Source organism: the organism of the source record quoted next, unplaced genomic scaffold, assembly GCF_019419815.1.
Source record: "Pyrus x bretschneideri cultivar Hongxiangsu unplaced genomic scaffold, Pyrus_bretschneideri_v1 Contig39, whole genome shotgun sequence".
Lineage (NCBI taxonomy): Eukaryota > Viridiplantae > Streptophyta > Magnoliopsida > Rosales > Rosaceae > Pyrus > Pyrus x bretschneideri.
Window position 1 is genome coordinate 1,562,878 of NW_025999712.1, and position 15,561 is coordinate 1,578,438.

General features: G+C 35.7%; 3 protein-coding genes across 4 annotated transcripts; 1 reads left to right on the forward strand and 2 right to left on the reverse strand.

The window, feature by feature from the left end:
* Nucleotides 1-1,145: 1,145 nt before the first annotated feature.
* On the reverse strand, nt 1,146-3,632 carry LOC103960744 (inositol 3-kinase). The gene is made up of 2 exons (XM_009373223.3): nt 2,442-3,632; nt 1,146-1,581 (listed from the first exon to the last, which is right to left on the reverse strand). The coding sequence occupies exons 1-2, from the start codon at nt 3,297-3,299 to the stop codon at nt 1,264-1,266; spliced, it is 1,176 nt and encodes a 391-aa protein (XP_009371498.2). The 5' UTR covers nt 3,300-3,632; the 3' UTR covers nt 1,146-1,263.
* Nucleotides 3,633-5,725: 2,093 nt separating this feature from the next.
* Nucleotides 5,726-7,546, reverse strand: LOC103939223 (nudC domain-containing protein 2-like). The gene is made up of 5 exons (XM_009349288.3): nt 7,385-7,546; nt 7,155-7,303; nt 7,008-7,056; nt 6,769-6,911; nt 5,726-6,079 (listed from the first exon to the last, which is right to left on the reverse strand). Exons 1-5 carry the CDS (start codon nt 7,431-7,433, stop codon nt 5,993-5,995), a joined length of 477 nt encoding a protein of 158 aa, XP_009347563.1. The 5' UTR covers nt 7,434-7,546; the 3' UTR covers nt 5,726-5,992.
* A 2,849-nt stretch (nt 7,547-10,395) lies between these two features.
* On the forward strand, nt 10,396-14,179 carry LOC103960746 (vacuolar cation/proton exchanger 3). 2 transcript variants are annotated; one of them, XM_048564382.1, is made up of 11 exons: nt 10,396-10,816; nt 10,944-11,011; nt 11,254-11,282; nt 11,399-11,595; nt 11,723-11,935; nt 12,147-12,269; nt 12,423-12,539; nt 12,658-12,711; nt 13,100-13,216; nt 13,355-13,445; nt 13,792-14,179. In XM_048564382.1, exons 1-11 carry the CDS (start codon nt 10,526-10,528, stop codon nt 13,854-13,856), a joined length of 1,365 nt encoding a protein of 454 aa, XP_048420339.1. In that variant the 5' UTR covers nt 10,396-10,525; the 3' UTR covers nt 13,857-14,179. The 2 variants fall into 2 exon arrangements, with proteins under 2 accessions (XP_048420339.1, XP_009371501.1); XM_009373226.3 differs by having other exon boundaries at nt 12,150-12,269.
* Nucleotides 14,180-15,561: the final 1,382 nt, after the last annotated feature.

Genomic DNA, 15,561 nt, shown 5'->3' on the forward strand with positions numbered 1-15,561 from the left:
TTTTGATCATATTAAAAGAATTCGGATCTTCTTTGTAAGGATCCTAATAATCTATGAATCATGTTCATACATCGTGCTATCAAAAATTATTTTTAATATTTTTATTTAAAAATAAATATAAGTAGTATTTAATAAAAAATAATTACATGATCTAATAGATACGATTCACGAATCTCTAAGATTCTTTCCAAAAGAATAGAGGACCGGGTTGGATATTACAAAACCATTTTCCGATTGTTAGGGAATTTGTGGGGCCAGCCAATCATTTCACTGCTGTTGTTGCTAGCGTACACGCGGTGGAAATTAATCGACTTTTTTCATTTACTGCTGATTGATTTAACGAGTGGAGTTTTATTTATAAAGACGAAAAGCTAAATAGACCTATTGTTTAACTTGGCCAAAACTATAAACTAAGAGGCATGACATCTACATATTTTATTTTACTTCTTACATATTTTTTAAATTTTTTACCGTCAAATCGAATGAATTAAAGAAGATCAACGGACAGAAATTATCAAAGGATATATGAGAAGTAAAATAAAATGTATGAATAGCACAATCCTAAACTAAACATCCCCAATAAAAACTTTGAATTGATATTAGATCCGTAAATAATAATTTATGAACTTCTGCAAAATGAGTTTCACAACTCATGCATTTAATGCAATATCAATCTGCAAAATCAGTTTCGCAATTCATGCATTTAATGCAATACCAATTTTAAAATCTTCTACAATTCTACAAGATCAGTTCATAATTCGTAACTTTTCACACATTTTTTATGCTCGGCTATCGAACTGAATAAATCAAATAAAATCACGATCATGATTAAAAAATAATGGACTTCCATGATTAAAAAATAATGGACTTGTGCCGACACCCATTATTTTTGCCGACACTAAGTGATGGACCGAACCCCATACTGATTACAGCTTAATGGGCCACAACTGGCCACAACTCCGCCCATCATGGCCGTATAATGCACGGATATGCCCGGCATAATTTACACGTTTTGCCAGTTCTCAATCGAAAGAAATACTAGTATGTTACGACTTGCCCTAAAGGGGTCCGATTTCTGAGAAGAAAACCGCCACACTCATTAGTAATTGCAACTAGGAGTAGAAAGGAGTAAAAATTCTCTCAGAGAAAGCAACTTTGTTTCTTCTTTTATTTTTGCATTGGGGTTCTACATTGATCTAAACAGTAAAGATACACGCATCTTCGACATGACGCAATCCCGCGTAAGGTTATGGATGAGGAAATTCACTGCTGCACTGTCGAGAATCCTGGCTTACCGGCAGTGCCAACGATTTGAACTGGTTCTTCATTGACAGAGACGGGCAACAATTTAGGCTGTGTCGCGTATTGAGGGAGGACACCCTGTTCCATTGACTTGGGAGGAGAACTTGGCAGATCCCGTTGAGGTTCCTGAGCAAGGCACTTTGTTGTCTGCTTAGCTGCTCCTAGGGATGCATGAAATTGCTCATGTCCTGCTATGTTCACAAACTTAAACCTGTCATCTTTTCTTTCGTGGCAATTAGCGCACTGCATTTTTCTCCTCTGCACCTCTTCACGAACTCTCTGCAAGACATAAGGTGAGAGACTACAATTAGATATTTGTTAAACAAAACAACGTCCGCTCACTATCGAAACAATTAGTGAAAACTTCATAGTTATAGGTAGTACGACAACTACGAGATGAAAATCTACAACAGAATAAGTGTGAGCACAAACACGACCACATAATCAGCCTTTTCACCAGAACTTATTCGCCTCTATTGCATTTTTTATAAGCAAAGACACATGCCTAACGCGTAAATATTCTTGATTTTTGAAAGTGCTAATACAATAAGATCTCCGCATAAATCTTTACTGTGAAATTTCTTGAAAACAACATACACTTCATAACTGTTACGAAGACATTGAAAACAGCAAAATATTTCATGAGACACTAAAGAACATGGAGTCACATTTCCTACGCAAAGTTAAGTTCTGCAGATGGCTGAATGAAGCCTACACACCTCTCCCATTAGCATCTGTTAGTGAACTACAATGCGCAGAGCTACTTATCTTCACCATCCATCACGGAATATGTGGTGGAAACATCTCACCTACATTTAACTTAATATTCGCCATTGCACCCAATTTGGAAACTGATCATATTTTTAGTCTAGGTTGAGAAAGCATAAACTGGAAACCACAACTTCACATAGATATATGCACTTTTTTCAGCAGCATAACAACATGATCCGGCTATAATAATCGCTGAATATACAAGAACATAAGTTAACCAAATCTATGATATCGAAATACGAATTCCAAACTTTATAGACAGTATTAGTGGCATAAGTTTTACACTATTGAATAAATCTACATACTATCCCACAATCCAAACCGAAGCAAACAGGAAGAGAACAATGGCAATGAAAAATAAGGCACACCTGCAACAACTTGGAATCAAACTTGGACAATCCTATTTGCCCAACAGTCAGTGACCCGAAAAGGTTGCCGAGCAATGCAGCATCAGGCACAGTCAAGCCATTAACAAGCCCGGCAACAAACCCACCAAGGAAACTGTCTCCTGCGCCCGTCGGATCAACCTGGTTCGTCGGAAAAGGCGCAACTTCCACCTCACCGTCTCTCCAATAAACTTTACACCCACGCCTCCCATTCGTCACCACAACACAGCAGAGCTTCCTCACCTCCTCCACCTCCATAAGCAATGCCTCCTCCGCCGACGCCTTCAAAACCCCAATTCGAGGCAAGAGATGGAAGAATCCACTCTCCTTCAAACCCACAAGCTTCACAGTCCCGTCGACTCCGTCGAAAGCTCGAATCAGAGCCTGAATGTCCACGAACACAGTGTTGCAAGTCTCAACCAACTTCTCCACCGTCTCAACGGTGATCTCGCCGCCGACCCCAACCGCCATTCCGAAATCAAACCTCGTTTCGGGGAGATCCGAGGGCCTAATCGGGCCGCAAGCTCTTACCCGTTGCAGAACCCGGTCCTGGTGTTCGTCACCGCCGACGCCGGAATCAAAATGCGCGTGGAAGAGAGTGGTTTTGCAATCGGGTATGACAATCGGGTCACGCGGGACCGAGTAAGCAAAGTCCGACCCGACTTTGGAGACCAAATCGTAGGGAACGGATACTCCATCGAATACATTGGAGATGAAGGAAGCGGCCCCGCCGAGAGTCTCAGCCAAAACGACGCCGTCTTTGATTAAAACGTCGTGGCAGTAGTTGCCGGCGATTAGGACAAGGGGAGCTGAATTGGGTCGATTTCCGTCTCGGCCCATGTGGGGTTTGGCGGGTTTGGATTCGATTGTGTGATCCGCAGGTGGGTTTTGGAATCATGGGTTAGAAAAACAAAGAATAAGAAGATGGTTAGGTTTGAGAGGCACCATTGAAGAAATGAGGGGGGGGAGAGAGAGAGAGAGAGAGAGAGAGAGAGAAGACTGGAAAGAAGAAGTTTTGGACTTTTGTACGTGCAGGTGTCGTAAAGAATATATAGTGCATGGGAAATCAGTGGCAGGGGATGAGATCGAGGGACGGAGGGTGACTGCTGCTGACGGCCCTCCGTCGAAGCTACTTTGGTTTGCGGAAAGGGGAGGACGACTGGTGGGGACCGTTGGGAATTGTCACCTTAATTTGTATTTAATATTTTGTTTGTCTCTTAATAACTAAGATTGTGTCATTAAAAAAAAAGGAATATTAATGAAACAATTAGTACGTTCACTTTTAACGAAAAGAATATTTTTAATTTTAAAAATTACTTTTGATACTATTCATTTACACATTTATTTTGTTATTTTCATTAAAATTAAAATTTAAGGATTTTTCATTAGTTTTTTTTATAAAAACAAAAAAAAAGATTTTGTTTGCATCAAAATCTCTCATGTCACATGGACGGTAACTAAACGAAAGATATTCTCTAGTTGTGTGAAGGCATCTCAAGAGATAAATTTCCATCAAATACCTTGGCCTACTCCTGTGGCTCGACATTCTAGTAGTCATCTCTCTCTCTCTCTCTCTCTCTCTCTCAAAGACCCGTTTTCCTCATTGTCATCGCTCCGTCAGTGGTGAGCATGTTGTCCTCTCCACCCCAGTCCAAGGTCTAGGCTACGAAGGTGACGAAGGACAAGCAGGTTTTGCTCCTGAGGGACATCTAAATTTCACTCCTTTGTTTTCCAAACTCTAAAGTTTACTCCTTTTTCTTCTTAAGAGATTATATTCACACAATCCAAATTACTTGCCTCATACTCTTTTATTTTTTAATATTTTTTAGATATTCTACACACCACTAACACTTGATAAAAAAAAATTAAAAAAATTAAGAGTGGGAGAAGTAATTTGAAATGTGTGAATATAATCTATATTCTTCTTTCCCTTATGTAGACGAGAAAATCACTCAAATCCCACGCTTCTTCCAAACTCAGCAACCAAGATTCAAATACGCATAAGGAATTTCAGTCAAATGAGAAAACCTTCAGTCAATTAAACCACATTCGCTTCACCCAAGAACCCACATTTATCCAACTCTTTCCTTCTATTTTTAAAAAATCATGTGTGAAGGAAAACATTGAAGATCAGGAAGCGTAAGGCTACAAAAACATTTGGGTTTTGGGAGTCTTTGGATTTGTTTTGTTAAAAGTTATAGTTATTAAGGGTATATTGGTACTTTTATATCAACTTTTGATTATAATTACCATAAATTTTAAAAGTTAGCTATAATTCTATATGGAGTTTAAATTTTGATTATTTTTCCAAATTTCCCAAAACTGAGAAAGAAATAACAAACCAAAACACAGACGTCATCAAGAAGCTAGCCAAAGGATAAGGAAGGAATGACGATTTTCGCACCCTCATTTTCTCCGATTACGTTACGTCTTCTCAATTTTATGCTCAGGCAGTTGAGCAAACATCAAAGCATACGACCAGGGAGAGCGATGCAGATGGAGTAAATAAAGTGTGAATTTCGGCAATTCACCACCCTAAAGCAGTTCACACAACAGAACATCCATCAGGTTTTTGCTGTGTACTTCTACAAACGCACCACTGCTAACAGCAACCATCCAACAACACAAGGCTTATAACACGGTTACGACTACTTCCGAGCATTGTCCCCCTGCACCCGATGTTTCAAGTTCGATTCCCCTCCTCCAATACTTGAATCAAAATACAATAAAAACAGCTAATGTCCAACACGAGACATGGGAATGTGATTCCGTTTCATTTATAACCATCTAAAATGGCCTATTATATTACAAATTTCAAGACTTTAGAATACAATTCTCACTCCAACAGTCCAACTTCAGTCACCTCATTAGCCATTTTCAGACACAAATAAAATCAAATCAAATAAAGTGGCCTAAATCCCTTTCAGGCCACTCTTTTAAACCCGAAAGGACTTATTGAAACCTAACAAGTTCATCTTTATATTGGAACCCGCCAACTGAACTTTAAATATATACAAGGCATCGATTTAATGTCAAACATTCGTATGTTGATAACTTTAATTTTCAGACAGAGCAGATGGGGGCAATTTACCATATGGTTGGCATGTGCAGGAAGAAGTCATATTCTAAGTTCCTCTGAGTATTGGGTGCTAGATATTCACAATGAATTTAAGAAAAAGGCAGCCAACCTAATACTGGCAACATGTTTATCAAGATACTTCCTAATTTCTATTTCTCAAATCATAGTTCAAAGCTTCAAATCATACTTCATAAACAAGAGATTTATTTGGCCGTGCCATTGTCGGAAAGTAGAGAAGCAGACACTGGAAGATAAATTACATAAATTCTAGATTTTTAAGTTTCTAGTTATAGACAAGATACAAAAGTAAACAAGAACAGATTTTAAGTAGAACTGAAGTTCTTACAGAGATCACACGAAGGCAAGTTGGCCAGCCAATCAAGTTGTCTTATTTACTAAATGTTGGTCAGGATTTTATACCAGGCTTATGCAGGTAACTAATGCAGCAAACTCGTCAATCAGAGCGGATACCGCCCATAAAGGTCCTTGGATCAGGGCAGCCTCCATTGAACTGGGCTTGTGAGAAATCAAAGCCTGGGTTCTGCAGAGAGCCAAAGAATCACTAGCTATATTATCAGAAAATTCATCAAAGAGCATATTTGGGTGAGGTTCATATGATCGGTAGATAACCAGAAAACATTGGTTTTCTTAGCAATTTAAATATCAAATTCAGCGTCATGGGTAGAGTTCTAGTTAAGGTAACTAGAATTAAACTAAGTTGTAGGCAAAAAAAGTTACTCAGATCCTGCATCAACATTTTTGCATCTTCGTTGTCTCATTTTTGCATCAACATTTAATCTTGATAGAAAACCAAGCTAATCGCCTTTCTAGTGAAAACTATTGTGTACAGGTAAAATTGTGTCAACATTCTCCTTTCTTTCCTACGAATAAAATTCAGCATGTGAATTTTTGGGTACAACGAACAATAAATCGCCACATTCTAATCTAAGAAAGCCTAGTGAAATTATAGACCAATGGAACATAATGCACCACACAATACTGAGCTTTGCATCTCCTATTATCGATTACCTCACAATCACATTTTTTTATGCATCCAAAATCCCATTCATTTTTCAAAATCAATCTCCTTGATATTAAAGAAACGCTCGCTAGCGTATCTCACACCACAAGGAACACTAACATAATGAACTAGCTTCACATTATCTCATGAATTCAAACAGCAATACATAAATACATAGAGTGAGAATAAGATGCACAAGAGTAATTCACCTCTTCTTGAAATCTCTGAAGCATAAGGCGCTTCTGCTCAAGATCCGTGGAGTAAGGATCGAGCTGACCCTCGCCCACTATAGGTGATGCCCATGTCTGGCCTTTGTCCCTCTTTTGCAGTGTTATGTGCATTATATCATCCTCTACCATATCATTAATAACAAAATCAGCATAAAACATCCAAAAATATACAAAAAATTACAGAAGATATGAAAAATTAAAAACTAAACACTAATTACCTAGTGTCCAGAAAGAACAGTCCGTCTTCACTGGGCAAGTAAGGTCATGCTGTACACCCGAAACCGAGAAATACACCGTTTTAAACCAAATCCCAAAAGCTTCAGTCTTTTCACGAAAATGAATCAAATTACAGTGAATTCACTCACATTGAGGTACGGAGGATTTCCTTTGATGCCGACTTCGACGTGCTTCGACTGAATTTTGCAGTAAAATTGCTTTGAAGGAACATTTGGGGGTAAATTTATGTACATATTCACCTCCTCTAGGGTTTGGTCCCATTCAAACACCTTCTGACCTAAAATTTAAATCCGAACACAAAATTCAGTCACGGAAAACCAAAATCAAATGCAAAACTTGGAAAAGAAGAAAGATTCACCATTGTGAACGAAGCTATGGCGCTTCTCCGGTGCCAATTTCTCGGCCATTTCGTGAGCTAGGGTTTGCTTCTGCTCTGCGTTTTGGTTCCTCCGTTCGCGCGCTTATCTTTCTCTTTCCTTTGTTCATGAAGCTTCTAAAGCAAAAGTTTGATATTCTCAAAACCATCCCTAATATTTATGAAACCTCATGTTTATTGCCCCCTTTATTTTTGTGGATCATGCTTTACCACACTAGTTTTCGTGATTTTATTATTATTCGGTTGCAAGTTTTTGTCATTTCCATTAATGCCACACATTGCAACTTTTGTTTTTCTTTCCCTGTGTTCTTAAATCCAATTCCCATGCTTTGCTTTTCCTTTTTGGTTTGGCCCAAAAGTTCCTTATTTGAATTGCTAATCAATTAATACAAAACATCTTGTGATCCTTTAAGTCTTAACCCTTTGCATAGTTTCATAATGTTCTTTACCGACAATGTGAAGTTGAAGCATAATTAACTGTTGAATCATCTAATACGAATTAAGGTGACAAACACACCATATTTCGTTATGACACCATGGCTGATGAATGTATTACATTATTCATATAAATTTTTTTTTTTCATAAAATGATCATATGGATTATAATTAATAAGAAAGAAATATACTAATACATATAACATATTTTTTTTCAATTAACCTATCTTCTTCCTCAACCGACATCACCACACACAATAAACCTGTATTTTGCCACAATGTCAAGCCCAAGCATACCCTTATATCATCGAAGGATTATGAAAATACGTAACTTCTGGTCCAATCATCTACAAATATATGTATTAGGTCGGTTTCGATACTTTGCGTAAGGAGAGTGTATGTTTGAGTTTGCAATTCGCCCCATAGTCGTCTTTTTACCATGGAGTCACATACTCAAGTTTACAAGAAGCCTTTTTTGACTTTAGACTAAATATATCTATGATATTCTTGGAAAGACATGCAGTGGCATTATTGACATGTAAAAATGAATGCGTGAAATAATGCCTTATAGCAAAACAAAAATTTGGAGTTTATACGATCAAATTACACACAATACATGCATTTACTTAATATATTAGTCATCTAACGGTCAGGTGTGCAACTAAAATGAAAGAATATCATATATGACCGTATTTGGCCATTAAATAGTGAATATATACTGAATAAATACGTACTATAATGAGTCCCCTAACGATCCTCTTACTGACTATAATTAAATTAGTTGTCTAATATATGCACAGATGACGACAATAGACAAAACTTATCCAACAGAGTTTCTTTTTTCATACGGATGAGCAATTTCCATATTTTGGAGTGTAAGGAAACGAAGAAAGTGAGTGTATGCGCTTTGAGGAAACTTCGTCAAATATTTTTCGTTTCTCGAATAATCTTACCAACATCGTATATTTAGGTCGGTTTAACATTTTTTTAGAACTGTTTTTGTTATATGAAACTGTAAAGACATGATAACCGTTTGAATCTCTTCCAAGGAAGGCTTGAAAATTCCACGAAACTTCTGTCTTTTGGGTACGACAGAGATGTACATGCAGATTGTTGCTGCCGTTACCCTCTCGAGGAGAGCGCTCTCCCCTCACCGCTTCCATGCAGCATACTGAAAGATATTGGAGCTAACTATAACCAATGACAGGGTGCTGTGTGTGAAATGCAACACACAAAAGAGGACAATTTATCACAATATTATATGTGTTGCCAAGTGTGGGTTTTGATGTGTAAGAGGATAGAGCATGCAGTGTTCTACAAGTGTTAACGGATGATTCACAGACATAAGTAATGCATTGAAAGTGAGAGAGATAATTTTCAGAACAGCACTACCTATTCATTTAGATCCGTTCCACAGAGTGACCTCATAATCCGAGCAGTTAATTTTCAGGTCCTCATTTATAGAATTTATTCGAATTTGCTCAAATAAAAAATCGTTTAGCACTTAAAAGCATTATTGTGAAAATTTCATCAATATTGTGTTCATCTATACATTAGATCACAATTAACTAGTTAGCTAAACGGCTTTCGATTTCAATGAGTTTTTGCAAGTTGATTCATCTCAGCAAAATATACCCAGCAAACCAAAGTTCCCATTTTGCCCCTAAACAAAAACTACTACAAATTTAAAATACCAAATTGAACTGCTCTACTTTGCCACAATCGTCTACCTTAATACAACAGTACCCCATTCTCGCCTTCATTTTTCAATCCTAAACCCTAAACTCTAATAGACAGGGGAGGCCGAGGGCAACGATTTGCATGGAAAGGCTGGGATCGGGTCCTAACATCCGTGGTTGTGGCGGAGTACAAGTGGGAATGGTTGTGTGTATGATTGAATTTTTATTTTTTTTCATTTTGTATGGGCAAAATGGTAATTAAGTTCGAATTTTGCTTGGTACGAAGAGCGTTTATGCTGGGAGCCTGGGTGGCAATTGAATTATGTACCCAAATTAATTTGCCAAATATCTTTTTTTTTTTTTTTTTGAGCCTAATTTGGTATCAAATTTGTCATCCACGAGATTCGAACATAAGACCTTTCACTTCCAAGTGAAAGGTAATACCACCAGACCATAGTACTAAGTGACCGCTTTTCTCAAATTTAACCCTTAAGTCTCCTTTGATTTGTTTAATTTAATGACTAAAAAAGAAGATGCACAGCATGTTCAGAACTATACAATTTCCCATTTGTTTTCATCTATAACCTCTTTTGTTAGAAAATTAAATATTATTTGTCTGTATGTAACAGCCTTATTTGGATTAATATGCATGTATTTATGTTTTTTAGGTCCAAAATGAATAATTATATAAATGCATGTCTAACTGTGTGCTTTAAGGGGTATTACATATTTATTTTGTTGTCAACCTTACACCGCTTGTAACTCCTGAGAGAGTCCAGTCTTTTTAAAGTACGTGGAGACTCATGCATGAATATAAACAAACTCAGAAAATTCCAGGAAGTTGCCTTATCCTATATTTATATATGTAGAAACCATTGTTTCTTAACAAACAAAGAAAGAAAGAGAGATACTACTTCATTTGCTGTTCATCAACCCTCCAAATACTCCATTCATTCGCGGTGAAGAAAGTGGAAGGGTTTAGGGTTTTGTTTTGATCGATATATCTATCATGGAAGAATCCCAGGAGGCTTTGAACAACATAGAGAATGGGATTAGTGATTATAACAAGGGTTCAGGAAATGATAGAGAGCAGTGGATCAATGGATCAAGAACACCACAAAATTTGTCAGCTTCGATTGTACGAAAAAAATCCGATCCGATTCTTGTTTCGAATGTTCGATTCCAAATGGTTAGAAATATTCTCAACAATTTGCATGAGGTTGTTCTTGGCACCAAACTTGCAGTGCTCTTCCCAGCCATCCCCCTTGCAATTCTGGCTGATTTTTATCACTTCGGGAGAGTAAGTGCATATTCTCATTTAATTAATTAATTTGGAACAATTAATCAGAAATATGAGATTTTTCCTTCTTTTGTAAATTAATTAGTTTCTGATGTTCATTTGTATTTGTTCTAATTGTGCAATGCAGCCTTGGATTTTTGCTTTGAGTTTGATGGGACTCACCCCACTTGCTGAACGTGTCAGCTTCCTTACTGAGTAAGCAGTTTTGCTAATTAGAAAGTACTATTTTATAAAAGAAAATTGTCATTAGTATTCTAAAAAGTCATTTTACTTTCGTATATTTTTTTCATTAAGAAAGAGCGTGATGAATTTTTTAGAGAGCAAAGTGCAAATAGCAGCTCTCTAAATTATGACATACAGATATATATGTACACAATTTCTAACATTGGTTTTTTTTTTTTCCTTCCAATTTTGTCTACTCAAATTAAATAATCCAGGCAAATTGCTTACTTCACTGGTCCAACAGGTACATAGCTCTCACTTCTAATTAGAATATCCAATTATTATTACTAAACAATATTTAATCAATGTGGACTAATGCTATATATTGTTGGGGTTAATTAATTTTGATTTAATTTGCAGTGGGAGGACTTCTTAATGCAACATGTGGAAACGCAACAGAGATGATCATAGCATTATTTGCTCTTCGCCAAAACAAAATAGATGTTGTGAAATACTCCCTTTTGGGTTCCATTCTTTCAAACCTCCTCCTTGTTCTTGGGACCTCTCTTCTCTGTGGAGGCTTGGCCAACCTGAAAAATGAACAAAGATATGATAGAGTAAGAAATATTATTAATTGATAAAAACTTTAATTATCAACAAATTAACCCTTTCAATTCAACAATTTAGAAAACCAATTAATGGGAGAATTTTTGTTAATTTCATTTTCTTTTTTGGATTTAACAGAAGCAGGCTGATGTGAATTCACTACTTTTATTGCTGGGTTTACTATGCCACATGCTGCCACTGATGTTCAGATATGCCTCGGGGGTGGACAATCCCTTTGCCATCGACACTCTTCAGTTGTCAAGAACAAGCAGCATTTTTATGCTCATAGCATATGTTGCCTATATCTTCTTCCAGTTAAAAACCCACCGGCAATTGTTTGAGTCACAAGAGGTGATTAATAATATGCACTAACTATCAATAATTAACATACATGCGAGCTTATTTGGAAGTGCTTTTAGAATGATTATAAAAGGTTTCAAATAACCAAAAGTGTTTCCAGAAAACACTTGTGTTTTTATTAAAATTTTCAAAGTGTTTTTGATAAAGCGCTTTTGTTAGAACATGAAAAAACTCTATAACTTGTTCCAATGCGATATATAAGCAGGAAGATGAAGATGAAGACGGAGAAATAGCAGTGATAGGGTTTTGGAGTGCATTCAGTTGGCTGGTTGGTATGACAATTATCATAGCTCTCTTGTCTGAGTATGTTGTGGGTACGATCGAGGTATTTATATATATTTAGATATGCATGATCATTATTCTAAGAACCCTAAACTTGATCAGATTTTCATAATTTTTGTTAAAATTCCATAATCATGAATTTTGAACCATTAGTTCCTTAGTATATCCCTAATTATATGCATTTTTATTCAATTAGGCTGCATCAAATTCTTGGGGAATTTCTGTGTGCTTCATCAGCATTATTTTGCTACCAATTGTTGGGAATGCTGCTGAACATGCTGGTTCCATAATTTTTGCTCTCAAGAATAAGTTGGTAAGTTACACCTAAAAATTAAAACGAAAAGTTCATTAAAAGATCACTCGATAATCTTCTTTTAGATATTACATTGTTCTGAAATTAATCTGAATATCAATTTCTGATTTTTATGCAGGATATTTCTTTGGGAGTTGCTTTAGGTTCTGCATCCCAAATTTCTATGTTTGTGGTAAGATTATCACAAATCTAAGCTAAAAAAAACACTTAAAACTGATCCACAAGCAATGTTGTTGTAAGTGCTTTTAGTCTTTATAAAGGCACAAACAAGCCCTAAGATCCTATCGAGTGGATTTTGTTCATTCTTTTGTAATATTAGCTAGTGACTATGGGCTAGTTTGGAAGTACCTTTAAAATGGCTGAAAGAGTTTTTGATGAAAATATTTTTGAAATCAAATTATTAAAAATGTAAATAAATTCGGAAAATTTTTCTCTAAAAGCACTTTTTACTCATTTTAAAATTACTTCCTAACTGCTCCTAATTTAAGTAAACCTATATACAAAATTGAAAGAATATTTCTTCAAACTTCTAAGAAACCAAATTTTCCTGTCATTTTCAGATCCCTTTAAGTGTGATTGTTGCATGGATAATGGGCGTCCAAATGGACCTTGATTTCAGTCTCCTTGAAACTGGTTCTCTTGCTTTCACCATAATCATCACAGCCTTCACATTGCAGGTTTCCTCCTAAATCTAACCTCTATATATTTCTCACTTTTCTGTGGGGATTTTGTAAATTAGTAGTAACGAAAATACATTCTCCTGTTCTTTTACTTTAATTTTTGCTAAAAATTTTAACTATTCTCTTATTTTCCAGGATGGAACTTCACATTATATGAAAGGAGTCATTCTTTTCCTATGCTACATTGTTATTGCGGCATGCTTTTTCGTTGACAAAATTCCCTCGAGTAAGTGGCTATATCGTTGTAATATACTTTAGACATAAAAAAAAGGTAGGGTAGTGTTATCCACAGACTTATTTTTATGTCTCACACCGTCGGATGAAATGAATTGAAGAATATCAATGACAAAAAATTAGGAAGAGTGTGAGTGGTAAAATTTGGCATGCGAATAGTTTTATCCAACAAGTATATGATTTTTGCACTATCGTTTACACCTCATGCTTTTCTCGTCTTTGGATTGAATTATCAAAAGAGAATCAAGAGACATGAAAAAACTTTGAATCTTAACTAAAGACCATCAACTAACTTTATTTCATTGCACTAATAAGTATATTATGAATTTTCGTGACAGATGAGACAATTGTGGACAATTTGGGAACACTGCATGAACCATCCTCCGGAATCTTGTTTGCTTGAAGTATCGTGGGATCCCAAATCAAGAGATTTAGATTCATTTGTCACCCTATTGGTTCATTGGAAAAAAAATTTCACAGTGTGGACTCTGCACTTGGACATGAAGGGGAAGTTTCCCTCTGAAGATGTTTGTATATAACTTTTGCTCTCATGTCTATTTAATAAGGTTTTAATTTGCTTCATTTTGGTTAAACTAGCGGGAAATTGCATGAATTTGATTTAAGCAGAGGACAAAAATTTCAGTGTGGACTCTGCACATGAAGGGGCAGTTTCCATCTTTTACTAATTACAATAATATCATGGAAATAAAAAAATTCTTCATTTTAGAGTTCAACATTTTATAAACATTATGAAATGTCATAAGTTTGACAAACGTGAATCATTTCTGCATATCTCTATTTATTTTTGGGAGTAGAGTTAACTCCCCTCCAAATCCTCTCCCCTCTTCTTTCCTTGAGAATTTTTTTAGGATGACGGGAACATAGCTTAGTACATCACGTGTCATGATATAATTGGTTGAACTTTTTTTTTAATATTTCCAACCAATTCTATTATTACATTTGGTATACCAAATTGTGTTTCCGGTACACTGAAAAATCTCTTCCTCCCTCTCTCTCTCTCTCTCTCTCTCACTTTTATCTTTGTCTATCTCTCTATAAAAAAGTCCATACAAGATGTAGGTATAATTTAATCGTGACTTTTCAAATATAAATAAAGGAGAATTCAAAAAGAAGAGAATCTTACTCTTTATTTTTTTGTTTCCAATTTTTCTAGATTTATTCAATATAAAAATCATAAATAAATAAAATTGTGGAGAAGGAAAAAATGAAAAACAAATGGTCATTAATTGTGTGTTTTTATTTTATCTATGGCACGGTTACCATAGCAAAATGTATGGCACCATTACCATAGCAAAATATATGATATAATTATTCAAAGTAGTGCATGCACGTCCTACCAATTTTGTGTTCTAACTTGCTACCACTTCAAGAAAGTTGTGGAGATTGCTTCCCAACGAAGGGTTTTGGTCTCCAAAGTGATGGTAATTTTATAAGGAAAATTATTGAAAATGATTAGAAAATTTTGAGTTTTAATGATAATGATAAAATAAAGGGTAAAGTGAATAGTATAAAGATTGATTTTTTAGTGTAAAAATATGGTTTTTCGTTAAAGTGAATAATACAGGAAACTTTTCGTTAAAGTTCCTAATTTTACATGCTTTATTCTTGTGTCTCCAAGCTACCTTCATAGCACCAACTAAATATAACACATGCTAGAAAAATGCTAAGGAGATTCTCTTAAAGTGGTATTCTCTATAGACTCTTTGTCATCTCATTTTTTTGGCACAATATTATTTTATAATGTTAGCACGAAAATTAACGTTAAATTATAAGATGGCAGAGAGTTCTACTTTTCAGAGAGTCCCCTTAATATTTCTCTACATGCTATATTGAGTTACCCTTTGTATACGTAATACAGTTTAGTTATCACTTGCAAAGTTTTGTCCGTAACTTTGGTCTTAGCCTTGTTAAATTGTTTGCATACAACGATGAATTTACAAATTTTTCCTTCCGAGCATAAGATGAAACTCAGGTCTCACAATGGCTAATTGCTCTTAGCTATATATCTACCTTACTTATGAGCCTCTTTGATATGTTTTGTCAAACATTTTTCCTACGTAGTAGCCATACTAAAACAGAATATCGAC

What these genes read in the sequence shown, in the direction of transcription:
- LOC103960744 (XM_009373223.3), bottom strand. Translation starts at nt 3,299, where the DNA reads ATGGGCCGAGACGGAAATCGACCCAATTCAGCTCCCCTTGTCCTAATC. An exon ending in TTGATTCCAAGTTGTTGCAG is followed by an intron (nt 1,582 to 2,441) that starts GTGTGCCTTATT and finishes TATGTCTTGCAG; the next exon opens with AGAGTTCGTGAAGAGGTGCA.
- LOC103960746 (XM_048564382.1), top strand. Translation starts at nt 10,526, where the DNA reads ATGGAAGAATCCCAGGAGGCTTTGAACAACATAGAGAATGGGATTAGT. An exon ending in ATGAACAAAGATATGATAGA is followed by an intron (nt 11,596 to 11,722) that starts GTAAGAAATATT and finishes TGGATTTAACAG; the next exon opens with AAGCAGGCTGATGTGAATTC. An exon ending in TCACAGCCTTCACATTGCAG is followed by an intron (nt 13,217 to 13,354) that starts GTTTCCTCCTAA and finishes CTTATTTTCCAG; the next exon opens with GATGGAACTTCACATTATAT.
- LOC103939223 (XM_009349288.3), bottom strand. Translation starts at nt 7,433, where the DNA reads ATGGCCGAGAAATTGGCACCGGAGAAGCGCCATAGCTTCGTTCACAAT. An exon ending in CCATAGCTTCGTTCACAATG is followed by an intron (nt 7,304 to 7,384) that starts GTGAATCTTTCT and finishes TTTAAATTTTAG; the next exon opens with GTCAGAAGGTGTTTGAATGG. An exon ending in CTGTTCTTTCTGGACACTAG is followed by an intron (nt 6,912 to 7,007) that starts GTAATTAGTGTT and finishes ATGATATGGTAG; the next exon opens with AGGATGATATAATGCACATA.